The following is an 18,549-nucleotide window of genomic DNA, read 5'->3' on the forward strand; positions in this document are numbered from 1 at the left end:
TCTTGAAGTGATGATTATGTATAGTGCTGGTTCGATGTTGTGTGAAGGTAGGTATTTGTATGTGTTCGCTTCTTTTCCAGCAAACAGGCTGGCTGTAGATCTGTCTCCTGCCGTGGTTTGTGTTGTCAACATACAGCAGTTTGACTTGTTGGAGACTGGAATAACGAGATGACAGGACAGTTGCAGTCGTCATGATTGCAGTGTGTTTTGTTGTGTTGAGAAGTCCTTCCCAGAGGCTGACGGCTTGACTTCATTCCTCTTGAATAAACTTTGCAGAACCAGATTTTCGCGCTTGTCCTGTGGCCCTGTGCAGGCGTTCCTTCCTCACTTCAGTAGGAACACCTAAGCTCCTGTGAGTGCTTTATTGCTTAGAGCCAATAAAACAAGAAGTGATGAAACATGTGCAGCACTTTCACTGAGCCTGATTGTAATCCTAATGTAACAGCAAAATGGGGTTACTGGTTAGTCATCCATCCATGCACAGTGGCTTGAAGGTAGCCTTTCACTTGTTAATGACTGGGACATTATAAGTAATGTAAGTATACATTATAAGGGCGGTTCCAGTCACTAATCAAAAGACTGATAAAATAATGAAGAACTAGACAAAAAAGAACCTAAGGAAATATTAAGCATGCAGGCAAATGCTCTTTTATTGAACAGTCAGCAAGAACCAACACCCATTGTGCATTTCTGCTCCACAGGAGGCAGTTGCCTGGACAACAACACAGCAGGCCCCTGCATGAAGCATCACTGGTGGGCCGTGGTCATTGCCACCAGGCTGCTCCATCAGCAGGTTCTTGCCACCAGCTGCAGTCCAGGCATCCTCACCACCATGACCCAGCCAGATTCCACTGCTGAGCCACACCATAGAAGCGTCATTCCTCTCCAGAACAGGGTGTCATCCCACTTCTGACACCAAATGTAGCGTCAGGAGTGTGGCACTTGCCAAGAGCCTCTTTGCATGGCCACCTTGTGTGGTCATGTCTCCCGTGCTCCTACGGAAGTGTGGCCAGTGGTAGGATGCCACAGTATATTATATTAATTTCTAAGATAATTTTATTTAAATAAAATTGAAATACGAGAATACGAGAAAATGGGGCCGTGCAAGACCTGGAAGATCACTGTCACCATCAGAGAAATTGCATTTAAAGCTTTTAGATTGGGAGGAGACAAAAAACCTTTTGGAGTTGTTTCTGTCCATCCTGCCGCTGTGGGTCTGACAGGATGTGCAGCTGTGAAGAAGCTCACTGAGAGAAAAAAATTAAAATTTGCAAATCAAACAAAGAAGTTGCTGGAAGTTTCTATGAACAATGGACTGTCCACCTCAGTGTCCAGACCTCAACATCATTGTATGTGTTAGAGATTACTTGGCTGGTGAGAAGCAGAAGGCAGGATACACCCTGGACAGGTCGCCAGTCCATCGCAGAGTTAGTCTTTATATGTAAAATATATTTAGAATTTGATCATTTTAGACTCCCCAAGACTGGAATTCCACGCTCTTTTCCTTTTTGTCCCTGACTGGCTGCAATAACATGTTTCTCCACCAGAGGCCACTATTATCACATAAGCCTAGAACTGGTAGGGTTCAGGGAAAAGTAAGTAGCTTGAAGTTTGAAGTAAACTACATAGTAGATTATATATATACCTAACACTCTCATCTGAGTGTCTACACCTGCAGTAGGAAAACCATATCTGATGGGTTTAAACTTGTATGGGTGCTCACACAGTGGATTAACTATGGAGTTTTGACCATTCCCCCAATCTAAATTGCACTGCCACCGTCTGCAAGGTTTAGTACCTGTCATTTCATTTATTTTAGTGACGTACTCTGCCAATTATTATTAATATTTGTCCTGGACATGGTCCTCTGCTTTGGTCATATCAGATTAGTTTAGGGCCACTTATTTAGGTTGAAAGTAGTTAGCTTAAACTGAGCAAACAAATGGGGGAACAAACCGTTATATAACCAACGGATAACAAACATTATTGTATAATAATAATAATAAGAAGAACAACAACAAAAACAAAAACAATGACAACAGAAAAAGTAAAAAATACAGAACTATTATTATTATTGTCATTATTATTATTATAATAATTATTAAAGTTGCTGTTGTTGTTGTTGTCTTGCCCTAATGTGATACCAATAAGTAACAAGTGAATTGGGATAACACAACAGCAACAATGAAAATAGTAATAATAAAAAATATTACAATAAAAGTAATAATAATAATGATTATAGTTTTTTTAAATAATAAAAATGATAAAATAATAATAATGGCCAGTTATTACTGTGTTTATTTTATTTATTCTTGAAATGAAATCAATCCTGGCCATTTACACACCTAACTTCTAATCAGGACTTTTCTAAACAGCACAAATGTTTTGTCTCTGGTGGCCAAAGTGTAATTATTTTTTTGTGGAGTTGCTTTGGGACAACGCCTGTTGTAAAAAGCGCTATATAAATAAACTTTGACTTGACTTGGCTTTGAGTTGGGCAGAGGGCCAAAAAAGACAAAACAACATGTAACTAATGAAGGTAAATAGTTTGAACACCCTGAGGTCAAATTACATGTTGTGTTGATTTTCTAAGTGGAAAAAAACAAACACATCCTCTACAGAGAACACAGCTTACCGTGGCCTTTTCCTCCAAATTTTAGTGTACGATTTCTAGTTATTCGCTGAGTTTAAGACATCTGAAAAAAAGAAAACACTAAATATATAATGTGACATAACCTTTGCATTGGCCATTTAATCCTCACTCCCACCAATATGTTCAATGTCTCATCTCTCATTGCACTGAACGTGGGGGTTGGGTTTGACCCACAGGCCTCATTTTATTTGGATCTACAGCAGTATGTCTGCAGCGAAAATCAACATGCAGTATCTAAAAGAAAAGCACACACATCCGCACTGGACAAACACTCCAGCCTACCTCTCTGCTGGCTTTCCCTTTCTTGTTTCGGGGCCTCTCAAAAAGATCCAGCTGAGAAGCTGAGGACTAAATTGAAAGCAGCTGCTCTTAGAGCTCCCTGCGAGGCGGCCTTGTACACTGTCCCAATTATGGATATGATAGGGCCTGTAAACAGATCCTGTGCAGACGCTCTGCTTTGATATTGTAAAAGCTCAGATATGCTGGACAGTGGACTAATATCAGCTATGGCCTTCAGTGCAATGGCTCCTCTCAGTGAACAGCAGTTTATGACATGGTTAACCCGCTATGTGTAAATAACTGTGGAGTCAATGGAGTGCTAGGCTGTGCTGCAGTGTGTTGTTGTGTTGTTTTGAAGTTCATTAAAAGCTTTCGTGCATTTCACGTGTAATTTCCTTTCTCTATATTGTGTGTATTTAGTCCTACCTGCATTGCATGCTTGTGTGGAGGTCACTGAATACGTCTTGCTGTTGATGTGCCCAGTGGCTGTTGTGTATGTAAGTGCCATCAGGGGGCGCTATTACAACAGGCTGGTAAAAAGCAGGCCAGAACCCCACTTGTGGAAGCCTGATGACTGAGTCTATTCTTTAGGTTCCCGATGGTTTTCAATGAGAAATTGTAGCATTAACTATGATATAAGTGAGTTTTACTTGCAGTTTCATAAACAAGTTTGCAATATGAAGAACTAACAAGTGCACTGTAGCAAAATGGCAGTTAGACCATTTAAAATGGACAAACAGTGGCTTAGAGAAATAGATGAACCACGCTGAAATCCTCCGTCCTTGGATTTGTTCATTATGCTTGCAAAGCCACACAAGGGCAGGCCTGTCATTCAGCCTACGCATGCTGGGTTGTTTTTCTCTGCTGGCTGGATTGAGATATCATGGGCAATTGGGTAATAAGAGGGTATTTAGGAAACTCTTGCTTTTGGATTTCGGTAATATGGCCCTTCGAGTCTCATGGGACACTTTAAGTAACTGATTCATTTTTATTTATTGTTCAGCTGGTTCTCACTATTTTAGCAGTTTAGCAGTCTACCTAAAAGACTCGGGTTGATTCAGGTATTGTAGGACATCAGAAAATAAGAGACACTGGTGAATTCATGATTCTCATGGCATCTCATGGTTAGTAGTGCATTTTTAACAGCTGCCTACAAATGTCCAGTGTAGGCTGCATCAGGTCTTACAGGACATTTTAAAACTATAAAACTATATATAAAACTAGCATTTAATATGTTATTTGTCATGTTGTGCAGTGTTGCATCGCTCAGCTTCATCAACAATATGGCAAAAGAACTGCTCTTTTTTTGAGAGCTCCGGTTATTTATATCATTATCACCACATAAAGAACATTATTTGGTCGAGATAACATTTGTTATGTTGTGATAATGGCATGAAAAAGTTATTGTCACAGAAAAACAGGAAAAACTATGCAAATGCATGGCCATCTAGGGCTTCCCTATAACCACAATATGCAAATGAGGCCAAAAGTGTTTCTTTACTGTGTGCTTTACCAGCAGTGCATCTTGATATACTGCAGAACCTATCACAATCCCAGCATGTGGCAATAATCTCTACACTCTTAAACGATGGTTCTTTAAGGGTTCTTTAGTACGGGCAATGATAATATTTAGAATAACTTGCATCTTCATCATACTCTAAATAGGGTGGTATTCTGGTTTAGAATAAGGTCCAAATTTCTCGTCTTTTTTAGTCTCCAAATTAGTTCCATATAGAACCATTTCATGCTTCAATGGTTCTTTGCATTGGGAAATTGTTCTAAGGATTGATGGAGCATATGCTGAAGATGGTGCTATAATAGAACCTTTTTGAAATGGGATCTTCTATTGTTATGCTATCAAGCTTGTAACAATAGTAGATCCCTTTTTGGTGCTATACAGAACCCTTTACAAAAAAGTGCTATACAGAACCATGTATAACACATTCTCCATCGATCTGGAGAACCTTTTCACGATGCAAGGAACCCTTTAATCATGCAAAAGGTTATTTGAGTGTTCATGGTTCTATATAGAACCATTTTCTTTACTAAAGAACCCTTGAAGAACCATCTTTTTAAGTGTGTGGTGAAATGCTTCTTCAGATTAATGGAAAAAGTAGTGGGTTTTACAAAGAACCTTTTTGAAAATGATCCTAAATAGTGCTAAAAGGGTTCTGCTGTTGTTAGAACGTCAGGCTTGTAACAATAGAAGAACACTTTCTGGTGCTATGTACACTTCTTCAGGGGTTCTTAAGTGAAAATGGTGGTTCTATAGAGAACACTCAAAGAACCATAAACAGCTTAAATGATTCTTTCCACAACAAAATCCTTCCTTAGATTGATTTAGAATGTGTTGGGTTCTAGATAGAACCATTTTGAAAAGGGTTCTATATAGCACCCAGGAAGGGGTTTGCTAATGCTCAAGCTTGTAACAACAGAAGAACCCTTTCCGGTGCTATATACACCCTTGAAAGCTCTTCAAGCATTTTTTTAGTAAAAATGGTGGTTCTATATAGAACCATGATCACCCAAACAAAAAGATGCATGCTTAAACAGCTCTTTGCGTGGTGAAGTCGTTCTTCAGATTGATTTTAAATGTTTTGGGTTCTAGATAGAAAATGGTTCTATATAGCACCAAAATGCCATCGTTACGATGTCAAGCTGTGTAACAACAGAACCTCTTCTAGTGCTTCAGACACTCTTAAAAATGGTTCTTCCAGAGTTCCTTAGTAAAGACAATGGTTTAACACAGAACCGTGAACACTCAAAGGACCGTATGCACGCGTAAATGGTTCTTTGCATGGTGAAATGGCTCCTCAGACTGATGGAGAACCTCCTGGGTTCTATATGGAGTACCTATAAGTCTTCTTCTCTTACAAGCTTGACGTCGTAACAACTGAAAAACGCTTTATAGAACCATTTTTAAAAGGTTCTACTGAGGTAGATCCATATACAACACATCCTCTATCAATCTGAACTGTGTAGACAAGCGAAGAACCATTTAAGCACGAAATGTGTTCTGCCTTTACTCAAGAACCCTTGAAGAGCCACGTTCTCTTTCAGAGCGCAGGTTAGCGTGGATGGAAGGTCCATTCGGAGAGAAATGGTTCGGCTTCTTTAACGTGATCCCTCCCTGAACTCCACTCCGCCTTTTCCTCCAGCCAGGGGGGGGGAGGAGGTGGGGGGAGTCCCAAGTCCCATCCCAGTAGCGCCGGCCACCCAGTCCTGCTCAACTTCTCAGAGCTCAGAGAAAAGTGGGGGCAAGAAGGAGCTCAGCGGATACGAGCCCAGCCACTGGCGTCTCCGTCAGCTTTTCCCGCAGCACGCCCGAGAGACGCCCCTACGGATATTCCCTTTCGGTAAATGAGGTCCCACCGAGCGTGGGACGGGGACACGAACTCTGCAAACTTCTGCTAAGCAGTCTTTTCTTCCTCCAAAGTGAGGGGACCTCGCTTTTCAGGACCCGTGCTGGGTGGCCAGGAGAAATGAGGTCGAGGATAGGTGGCCAGAGAGTCTCCGGACTTCTCATCTCTTTGATAATGACCTCGTATCTCGTTCATGTAAGTAATGTTCTCCTCCTCCTCCTCCTCCTCCTCCTCCTCTCATGCGTTTTCAAGGCCACTTCATTGACACAGCTGGGCAGTGCATGGGTTGTGTGTGGCTTGAATGCATGGAGAACCCCTCAGAGGTAACTTTGCCCAAACCTGTGGCTAGTTCTCCTTGAGTCCTTGAGCAACTGCAGCTGCTGCTTTCCCTTTGAAAACTTTCCTCCTCTGGGTGGTAGTAAGGGGGGAGTGGTGCTGTGGTTGAGCTCTGACCCACGCTGTGGTCAGTGGTCAATTCTTTGCACAGATTTGATAATGAAGTGCTCGGTGTTATCAGACGCTCAGAATCCAGAGTTCAGCTCTGCTTAAAGAAAATCTCCACTTCATGGAAGTGTACTCATCCTGATCTAATTTTATCCATAGAAACAAGCTATTCATAGGCAGTCTCCTTGGTCTCTGCACACCTGCAAAACTTGATCAACTTTGGTTTCCTGGAGCAGTCTTGAGAACGAACACCTGGAGGGAGCTCCTGGTGTTGAACAGAAACTAAAGGGGCCCTAAAACCACCCCTTAATGCACACCGCTGTGCTTTGTCTTTTACTTACTTTTTGCCTGGTTTTATAATGGAAATTGTTCATTCCCTTGGATGCTCACACTAATTGCTTTATTATATCTGCTCAGTAGAAATGATTTTTTGGTGCAATGCAAATAATAATCATGAAATGTGCAGATTTGTTCTGCGTATTTTGGTTATCATTGATATGTAGGTGAAGACATTAAACGGGAAACTGCTCATCAGTGCTGATGACCTCCAAATGTGAGGCTTATATCAAGTTGCCCGTTTCTCACCCTGTCACCGGTTGAGCTGGGGTCTAATGAAACACAGGATATTCAATGGGTCTTTGGGCTTGAAAGCAAATTGCAATTGATTATATCAACTCGCAGATAACCTAAGCTGTCGTGTAATCAAGTTGCAGTCAGTCAACGTATCGCTGCTGTCTGAGCAAAACCTCGTACCTGTTGCTCTTTACATTGTGCTTAAATTTCATGAAGAATGGACCAAAAGAAACGGCCCAAAATTACTGTGAAAAAATTCTGATTCTGTTGACTTACAAGTAAACTATGTTTTTTTTTTTTTTTTTTTTTTTTTTTTTTTTCCCTGTTAAGTTCTCATTTTGGAGATAAAAGTTTTTGAATCATATAATATATTATATACTATAATAATTACTTAATTCAGTTAACTGTGCTGTTTCAGTAATTTTACAGGTATGTCTTATCATTAAAACATCACTGAATATATATATATATATATATATCCTCCTGATGTCTGGAATATAGCGATGACTTCACTGTCTTTTTGCTTAGGTAAGATGAGACAACTTCCTCAACTATTGTTTCAGGGACCACCAGGACTGACACAATGGCACTGTAATTGGATTATCCGGAACCGAGGGGCATCTGTTTTCCACATTACGAGACTGCTTTGCTACTTTACCAGACAGCCTGTTTGATTCAATTGAGCTTTGGGGTGCTGGTTGCTAGAGGCAGCACTGGTGTCCTGCTGGAATTTCAGGTCAAAGAGTATCAATCAGCCCCAACAAAACACCAATAAAAGCACTTTATTACCCTTTTAGTTTACTGGCACAATCAAGTGGCTCCTGTTCTCTGTTAACAATCAGTGGCCTGATAATTGCCACCGGACTCTTTGTCGTCTGTTACTGGAAACCAGTGATGGGTTTAAGTGTCTGTATGTGAATGCAATCACTTGTTTAAGTGACTTTTAAGTGACCATATGGAGGCCTAGATTTTTAGATGAAACTGGGATTTGCTGTGGTGTATGCATTTATAGTTGAAATATGGAATTGTGCTGCCTGTTGAAAAATCAAGAAATTGTGCTTTTATTTATCCTGTCAGATAGGGCTGAATGATTTGGGGCAGTATCTAACTTGAGATTTTTCTTACCAATATTGTGACTCTGATTTAAATTGTGATTATTTTCTATAACTTAAGGGTCACTTTTCCAAGAAGTCTGGAATATCTACCTTTCCTGTTTTGGGGCTTGACCACTGAATATATTGTGGCAGACAGCCAGTAAGATGTGGTTGTAATGTCACAACACATAGAAATCTGGTTGCCTTTGATTAGTCTAACTTACTTATGGGCAGTTCATAAACTTATTATTAATGTGTGTGTTATTAGGTTAATTTTCCTCTCTTAAAAAGTTGTAAATATAGATTATACTTAAAAAATGCTACTGTGAAATTGGAGTGATTTGAATGTGAATTCACGATATGTGACTGATGTAGTAGCTAAAGTTCCAGATCATAGGTTCAAAATGCTTAACCTGTAGGTTTATGCCTAACCAGTGGTTTGCAAAAGTAGAACGGACAGTAGAACGGACAGTAGAGTGGAAATTGGTCAAACACAATCATTATAAATCCGGCACATTTCGACACTCAAGTCAGACAACGTTTAAAAAAAATAAAACAAGCTAACCAGAATTGTGATAAGGGCCTTTTCACATGAAACCAAATGCAGAGTAGAAGGTAAATCAAGACTTAAAGTTCATTGTTGCTACTTTTGTGTGTGTTTACTGTTAAAACTAGTGTTGCACGAGAAAACGTGACCACTGCACAACCTCCAAAAAGGCCCGGCTAATCTCACGCAACTGTTGTTCGATGGGAAATGGACACAGTTACTGAACCAGGGTATGGATAGTTCTGGATTTGGAGTAGTAACCATCCTGGGCCATACCATAGTGCAAGGGCTGAACAACGTCTAATTGTGATTTTTATGACCAGTATCATGGTCGTGATCTATGTACTTATTATTTGCTATAAATTAAGGCCTGTATTTTTGGCAAAGATTTTCCATTTTTTCTGGTTTGAGGTTTCAACACTGAATGCGTAGCACCGCTGTAGTTGTGGTTGTGTTGTCATGTACGCAGAACATAGTTATTTCGTTGTTTCATAATGGTCTCATAAAGGCAGTGTACATGCTCTGTGTTACTGGCTGAAATTTCCCCAATTAAAATGACTTTTTGATAATTGATTGTTGTAAACTATAATTAAAATTGCAGCTTTACCAATTGAAAATTGTACTCTTTTGGCCTGTGATTTTGATGTAAAACTGATTTTTCAGTCCAGTAGAAAAACACTTTAGGGCCAGAGGAATTCAGCAGTCTGCCCTTCAAAAGTGAAAGTGGCTGGAGTAACTCCAGGCAAAGCCTCGGCTGGATTGCTCAGCCTGCACTGCTATGAGGTGCTTTTACCTGATTTTTTCCTTTTTCCGACTCAAAATCATTTCGAAATCGCTGTATAATACTTAGCAAGGCTTTCGAGACACGTAACTGTTTCAGAAAGCGTTATCACTGAGAGTTGCTGATCATCTTCTCTGCTAGCATTTACCTTGTAGGCCGTTTGAAGTTGCATGCGGTTTGTTTGGTGTCACCATTGTGACCATCAGCAACTATTTTAGTTAGAGATTTCTCCCAGGATAGAGCGCTGCAAGTGCTCACTGACTTCATCCGATGGTATGCTGCTGCTGGGGGCCCTCATGGCCTGGATTCCTGCTGCCATATACAGTGCCGGGATGTTGTAACAAACACTTTTCTATTTTATCATCCGCCACCTTGACTTCTTTTGGGGCTCCACATTTCCTGCGTGTTATGTAATGCTATAATATAGTTTAACTGTGTGGGTCATTTCAGTCAGCCACGTGGTATAAGTAAGCACTGAAGTCATATTGTGCATGATGTTTGCTGAATATGAGCTCATGTTGAGGGTAATTTAGAGGCTGGAAGATTACCAAAGCTCATTTATTTCTGTTTCGTGAGCTGCGTGTTGTCTCATATGGTTCGCATCACACTAAGGCGAATGAATAAGGATTAAAAGCGTCTACAGTCATTGTGGTAATCTCAGCTGAAAAAAAGGGCTTGTACATTTTAAAATGACATTTATATGGCTGATTTCTCCTGTCCTGTAAAAGTCCTGAACTTCAGTATTATTTGGGGCTTTGAAGGAGGTGAGCAACAGTACAAAGATAGACCGAGTCAAGTGTCGAATGGTAGTGTGTACTGTATGTTTAAGAGGCACGATCCAACGCAAACATGCTGGCACATAAGGAAAACAGACAGCTTTCTGCATTCGTTTGCAATGAGGTGTGACTGAGGTTTAGATTGAGGTCAGCGAGGTTAACGGCCTCAGAATTGCCCTGGGTTGTGACTATGCATGCGTTTTGAAATCTTTAGATCTACACGGCCATTTAAAGTTTGCAATCACTTGCAAATCAGCAATTTTTTTTTTTTTTGCAGATATAAGATTGAAAGGATTGTAATATGTTGCAAATAATTAGAAGAAAGCTGTGAAAATGTAAGAAATTGTGTCAAACATTAGAACAAAAGTCATTTAGATGGGTTTTATGTGAAATTCTTCATTGTAGAGAAACTTACTGTTTCTTTAGAGTGGTGGTGATGATCACAGCATAAATATAGCCATTGTCTTTACTATTCAAAACCAGCAATGAAACCATGTGCCTTCTGAGTGTTTATATGGAATTTAAATAATGTTAAAATGGTGGTAATTCTGAAGAAAAAAAAAAGTTTTCTTTGGGGACTATTTTACCCTACAATGCCTTTCATGCACCTCTCCACCCTGCAAAAGAAGGTTTCAGCCGAAACCTTATCGCAAAACGCAACCTCCCAGACCTCCGTCAGCATATTCATAGCCTTTTTTTGTAAACACTTCCTGTGATATAGCTTTTAGAGGCATTAAACACTCCAGACGTCTGGTTCCCATCATGACACTGTTTCTCTGGAATGAATGGTTTCACACTATATCAATCTGAATGACTTTGTTTACATCTTCATAATTAATTTCTGCGGAAATTTAGAAAATAATGCTGAATTCTGCTTTTATAATTGGGAGAACTCCAACATTCAGTGATGTTAGAGTAAAATTAACAGTGCCTCTTTTTTTTTATTAAATAAAAAGTGCTTATCAAGTCTTGACACTAAAAGGCATCTAAAACATATTTTAGTGTCTCATAATAAAGGTTCCTAAAAGATCCTTGGCTTAGATATGCAGTTCTGGGACAAACCTGTTGCTAACACACATTAAAGCAAGGTTCATTTGTGAACCAAAGTGGCCATAAAGAACACTTTTTGGCAGTGTGGTGCTCTTGTTCAGTGTAATTGAAGAACTGTACATGTGCAGAAATAACATTAGGACATGTCTGATCAGAGCATAACTATTTGCCCAAGGTTAGCCGCATTACAGCACGTGACCAAATTTCCGCACATCCATCTTCTATTCAGTCTGATGTGTGTGTAATGTGTGATGCATCACTGCGGTTGTCTGAGGCTTTCATTTTCATGGCGTCCGTCATAAGGTTCGGGGCAGACTCCAAACACAGCTGCATTTCGGCTGGTAGCGCAGCTCCTGCAAGTGTGGACACGAGCTAGCTAACTCGTGGCCCTGTCTGGTGCCTCACGCTCATCTTCCCACACACATACACGCGCCACCAGCACCCCCTTCCTAAAACCACGACCCACCTCTTAGGAACACACACTGCCAAAGCCCATTATGTCACATTGAGTCATGCTAGCATGGCTTAGGAATCCAGGGGGTAACTACTCAGCCAATCAGATGAAAGATCGAGTTGCTCTGTGGTTGGGTATGGGTGGCCGGGAAGAGCTGCAAGGACCAAATTGCAAGTGTTGCAAAAAAAACACATTGCAAATAAAATAAAAAAAACAACTTTTAGCCGCAAGTCTAACTTGTGGGTTACGTTTGACTATTAAACAAACAATTTGGCGAAAAAGCTCACCATTTGCACCATGTCTTCTTTACCAGAAATGTAGTTAGACAAGACGTGCTTAATGTCTCAAGTCTGCTTCTTTGCTTTCGCACTGGAGCTATAAGCTAATGTAGCTAATATTTACAGGCAGGTTTGGTCTATTCTTCACCAATTAGCCATTAGCGTGCAGGACACACTGCATACCTGAATCACCACACATTTACCACATACTGTGTGGAGTGTTTAAGTAATCTCAGACAGACTTGCTGATGGGGTTACTGTCACTGAATGACATGGTGCTATCTATAGAAATCAACAAAAGTACTGAGAGAATTCAGCTTTCAAGAGGTCGGCTGTTTTTAGCAATGTTACGTACTTTGGTTTAGTATATCTTCAGACTCAAGCGTGTCTTTGACAACGGCTGATTGACTACGTTTGGGGAAGAAGAAAATTGTGGTAGAGGAAGAGGAAAATTTGCAATTATTTAACTTAGCAAAAATATATATTCTTAAGGGTTCACAATATGTGGTGAATACTAGGTACTGAAAAGCCAACCTTAATGACTCGGCAGCCTAAAACTTTTTTCACTGTAGTTGCATAGACGTGTGTGTGTGTGTGTGTGTGTGTGTGGAAGTTCTGTCTATGGAACTTTTGGTCTTTCCTTGACTTGTATTGACTTGAAGTCTTTGGAACGAATCAGGTATTGTCATGTGTAGTAGAGCTCACTGAGAATTGACTGACCTCGGGGGACTTCGGCCTGAACTAGTCGGAAGAGATCTTTTGTACTTATTGGAAACGTATTGTTCTTACAATACAAACCTTGTGGCCTACCTCTGCTTTGATGTCCTTAAAGAAAAGCTGAATGGTGTCCCACCGTGGAGCACACGTTTTGTGTAATCCTACGGTCTTTTTTTCACTTAAATTTTTAATCATTTTTCTCCCAGTGTAGTTGCTAATTCTGACCCATTGTCTTAATGTGAATGACTGTTGTATGGCACCAGCCAGTCAGGTATCTTTTTGAACCTCTAGGCCTGGACATGTTTGCACTGCTAACTTCTTGTATGTGAATTTCTTAGTCGATTGTGGCTCTCGGGCAACCCTTGAAAAGAGATTTTTCCTGTAATTTAATTTAATACAAAGTCCGTGAACATATAGCATCACTGTCCAAAAACTTTGTTAATTTCCATTTTTCAATATAATTTGAACACTGCATTGTGTGAACATTTCATGATGAATGGACCAATAGAAATGCTCCAAAATCTCTTGGAATGAACTCTCTACATGAACTTTCTTTAAAAGTTAAGAAGGTTTTTGCCTTCTTCTGTAAAGTTCCAGTTTGGAGGTACATCTTTTTCTTTGGACAGCGATGATAGATTATTTTTGCCAGGTTCCTAAATGCTCTATGGCTCAAATGATTGAGTGGTTGTAAGAAAAAACATTATATTATGTGGAGATACCTTTTGAAAAGGTGCTTCGCAATCTCATAACACATCTACAATTCATTTAAATGTTCTTAAGTGGCCCACAAGTGGTTGTTCTGTAGTAAATGATCCATTTTAGTACATTTTAGTCTGTAGTTTGGAAAAACTAGACCATCTGTAGATTGCATTGTCTAATTCTCCTAGCACAATGAGTGCATAGATTTATCTGTATGATGGATCAGATAATCTGTTGTCCCTTCAAATGTGGAGCACCGACAGTACAATTTAAGTTCAATTTAATAATGTACAACATCTGACTGACTCTGGAGCAATGTGGAATTTTCTGGTTTCTGATAATTGTGGCTAGCTTTAAGATCAGTGTGAATGCTACCTCAGTCATGTGCCCTGTCTTGTAGAAGGCATATGCCAACTGAGCTCTGTAAAGCGCACTCTTCTATTTCCTCTAATCTGAGGCAAGTCTTGGCCTGCCCTGAAAAGAAGAGCAGGGCTAAGCCGAGGTTCCTGCAACCCGCTTGACTGTATGTTCTCCAGGGGTGTTATTAAACCATTAACACACAGCTTATCATGGCTAAGGCACTGTGAGAAGGGTAATGGGAAGGAATTTTGATGCCCTTAGGTTATACGGTTTCATATGTAAAAAGAAAGCAGATAGCGTAACGTTAAAAACTTGTCCTGTGGACAAGTTTTCCCTCTTTTTTTTCTATCACTGTGTCAAGGTTCACTTCATATAATCAAACCTCAATACTGTTGAATGTAAAATGTTGTCTGATGTTATTACTGATTCATATAGATTCCTGCCAGACATAACAATGAATTTGTGTTGTCTGTTTACAACAACAGAGCTGCACTGCTTGTCTAAGATTCTCTGCACATTGTCCCACAGCTTATTTCAACAAGCAGAACTTCTTTAAAAAAAAAAAAAAAGCCAATAGTCAGGACTGTGTGATATGGGAAGAGATAAGGAATATTTCTATTGGGCAGTGCTTCCTTTTGGCCCAAGTTATGCAACTAAATCAAGAAATTCTTTGTCAAATCGCACCCTGGTGCAACCAGAACATTGTAATTGAATGTAGAGTTGGTGATACTGTCTTTTTTTTTTTTTTTTTTTTTTTTAAAGTGGGTTTCCTGCATCGGTCACGGTTTGCCTTGCGCTGGTCTTGCCCCTTCAAGTGCTCTCTGATGCTCTTTGCCTGCTGAGACCCACTCAGAAAGCTTTAGATAAAGCCAGCAGAGCCATGCTGAAGTCTGGTATATATTAGCATGTCAACAGCCCCCCCTGGAGAGCCAGGCATTCTGGCTCTTTGCTGCTGCTGGCAGACTCCGGCTCACTTTTGTGATTCAGAAGCATAAGATAATGCCTTGCTTTGGGTTGCAGGTGCAAGGGGGGTTTATGTTAAGGTGCAAATAAGGGTGATTGTTGGGTTTTTGCAGTTTCATAAGAAGGCAGAGGGTCACCTGGCCACTGTAAGGTGCACCTGGACAGAGTGAGGGGTGTATATGCTGAGGTAGTTATTAAAACTCAGATGTATGACTTTGATTTATCAATATAATCTTACAGCAGGGCTGATTCTGAAAGGCAGAGTATGGTGTAATGTTTGCGTGGATGACAGGGCATGTTTTGGGGTGCGGTTTTCCACCCTCTCTGCCTTTAGTGTCTTCTGCATCCTGCATAATGAAAAAGGAAGTGTGGCTGAATGTGTTGCTCTGTGCACAGCTGTTTTTTTGACCAGTGCTTGACTTATAACTTTGATGTGGGCAGATACTGTTTAGCTGTGCGACTTCAGCTGATCATGGGGGGGGGGGAAGAGATGGAGCTTGCTGATTCATTATCCTGTTGGGGAAATGAAGTCTGAAATTATCTGCAAGTGGGCTTCCCTCATCCCTGCTTCCCAACAGTAAAGTTTACTCAGGCTTTCCTGTCGGTCTTTAAGACATAGGAGCAGGCCCCTAGCCTACATGCAGCAGCAGCTGTGCGTTATGGGTTCTTCTGGGGAAACATCAGTCAGCTTTGAGCAGTCCATCAGTCCATATGATGTTACTAGTTCCATTGTGATGGGCTATACTGGTATGGTACATATCCAAGCAATAAAAAAGAAAGTGGAATGAGAAGAAAATGAAATTAAATACATGCAAATAAGCAAATATGCCTTCTTTGAACTTAACGTCTGTCCATATTTCATTACCATAAGCACAATGGCCACTCTAATTTCAATTTCTAAAGATTGTGTATAAATCCCACAATTTATAGTTTAGTTGATTTACTTCAAATGCATGTAAAAATCAATACATACATGGAAGTAATACAACAGACACTTTCCCTGAGTTTTCAGTCAGTCCATATGTTTCCACCATGTCTTTTTGCTTACAGCATTGCTAGCTCCATTTGAGCAGTGTTTATGCTAAAATGCTATAGTTATGCTAATTCTGTGTAGAAAGAATTTACTAAGACAGTGACCGAACAACCAAAAAGTAATGATTTGTGATTTATTTGGCTAAAACAAAGTGAAATATGTGTTAATAAGTAGAAATCATCAACTAGACACATTACTTTGAGCTTTCCGTCAGTGCATCTCCTAACATCTATGCTAATTCCTTTTATATAACATTTGGGAAAGTAAGTAGAAGAAGATGTAAGTAATGAGTTGTAATTTGTTGGCTAATGTAAAATATGTAATGTTTTTATATATGTAATACATATTGAAATATCCAAGTAAAAAGAAGCAAATGGACACAGACACACTGAGATTTCCGTCAGTCTATATCAAAAGTGTTAGCCTAATAGCAATGCTAATTCCATTCGGAGAGTGCTTACTGTGATGGTGTCCTCCACAGACAAGCATAATTATAAAAATTCATAATTTCATTGGCTAAAACGAAGTAAAATATGTGATCAATTTCAGCAAATAAGTGAAAATAAAGACAAAAATGTGTTAAGCTTTCAGTCAGTCCAAATCACGTAAGCCTGATAGCCATAGTATTTAAAATTAAACCATAAAGATTATTTAGTTGGCTAAAGCAAGTAAAATGTGAACACTTTATACAGTATTTTGAATAACATTTATTAAAGCAAATATCCACATTTTTGCTTTCCATCAGTCTATGTTTGTTAGCTTAATAGCCACGCTAATTCATTTCATATGTTAGTCTAGTTGCCACACTAATACAAAGAAAAGTAAGCATAATTTAAGTAATTAAATACTCAAAGCAAAGTAAAATGTGATGAAATTAAATAAATTTGTTGAATAAGCTTTCCATCAGTCCATATCCCCCATATGTTAGTCCATGTTTTAGCCTTAAAGCCATGCTAGCGTGATAGCAATGCGGTAAAAATAGTTTGGTTAGAGTTTAGAGCCAGTAGAGTGGAAATGTACAACGTTTGTAAGGACATAAGCTTATTTCAGTGGCAAAATGAGTTCTGAAGTGCACCCTTAGCACAGCACATTAAAGCAAACATGTTCAAACTGGAAATGATTCATTTGCTTGGGAGCCACCTGCTCTTAGAGCTGCCAAAACCACATCCCGCACTGCGCTCTTGTCAAAGCATTCGCCTCTCCTATTTATATTTCCATGACAAGAAAAGTGAATTCATCTACTGCTGCAATGTTTTCCATGTACAGTGTTTTTTTATTTTTTTTTCTGCTCCTGGCAGCTCTTTGTCCAACTCGAACGCTCTCATGGAAAAAAGGCATCATCTAAAGCCTTCTAGCTGCAGTGGCTGTCTAAAAATGAGTTTTGATGGTTGCTGACTCTACTTATGCTTTAGCTTTTGCTTGGAAAGTAGCTTGTGACATGTTTTGGTCCCGTGAATGGGGATTTACCTCAGGCCACTTGTTTTTACTGTAGAACCGGCAATCACTGTTAGCACTGGCGCTAACAAAAACTGCATGTAATTTTACATGAATTGTGTACCACTTGTAGCGCATAAAATCATGACACAAAATCAAGTGGAAAGTGTGGATTCTAAACTTTGAAATGTTGGCATATTTGTGTTCGTACGTGGAAGATAAGCACTTATATTATGGCTTTAATTTGATCAACAGTTACTGTTATTGTGCGTGTAGACTTGTTTTCTGTCAGCATACATGCAGTTCAATTGTAATTCGGAGTGTCTCATTTTATATTTAAAAAAATAATAATTACAAAAATAATGATATGATACACTGTTCTTCAAGGGTTCTTTATTAAAGGTAATGGTTCTATTTAGGACCATGAGTTCTATAGAGAACCGTTTCATGCATTTCAGATTCTTCTTTTTGGTGCTATATAGAACCATTTTCAAAAAGGTTTTATATGGAAACGTATGCAACACATTCTCCATCCACCTGAAGAACCGCTTCATGCAAAGAAGCTTTTAAGCATGAAATGGTTTTATATTGAACTTGTGGTTCTAAATAGAACTATTCCCTTTTCTAAAGAACCATCTTTTTTTAAGAGAATATAGTATAGCGGTCAACAGTAACAACTCTAACACGGTTAAGGGTTAAGAATATTTTCTTAAGGAGAAACACAAAGTTTTTAGCAATTTTAATGCGCAATATTACTGTCTCTCTCTCTGTCTTCCCAAAGCTAATATTGATTACTAAACCCAATACAACATTGAGATGACCAAACTAAATGTTATGATGAAGATGCTGTGTGACCCTCCAAAATGGTGCAGATTTCTTCAAATAAACGTGTATATCTACACAGTGTGGCTGCATGACATACAAAATGCTTATACAGTGATAAGGGCTGGATATTGAAATTCAATTATTAATGGTACCAGCCAAATTACTTCAATACTTAAAGGCGAGTTCTGAAAAACTGAGTTGTTCAATGCCAAATTTCTGTACTTGTG

The 18,549-nt window shown here is 39.4% G+C and overlaps 1 protein-coding gene across 1 annotated transcript in view; it reads left to right on the forward strand.

The window, feature by feature from the left end:
- The first annotated feature begins 6,125 nt into the window (after positions 1-6,125).
- hspg2 (heparan sulfate proteoglycan 2) overlaps positions 6,126-18,549 on the forward strand; it is a 186,473-nt gene continuing 174,049 nt past the window's right edge. Inside the window, exon 1 of the mRNA XM_037541607.1 lies at positions 6,126-6,489. Coding sequence (XP_037397504.1) covers positions 6,415-6,489 — 75 coding nt within the window. The 5' untranslated portion in view covers positions 6,126-6,414. The remainder of the gene's footprint in view (positions 6,490-18,549) is intronic.

This window comes from Pygocentrus nattereri, chromosome 9 (genome assembly GCF_015220715.1).
Source record: "Pygocentrus nattereri isolate fPygNat1 chromosome 9, fPygNat1.pri, whole genome shotgun sequence".
In the NCBI taxonomy this organism is placed as follows: domain Eukaryota; kingdom Metazoa; phylum Chordata; class Actinopteri; order Characiformes; family Serrasalmidae; genus Pygocentrus; species Pygocentrus nattereri.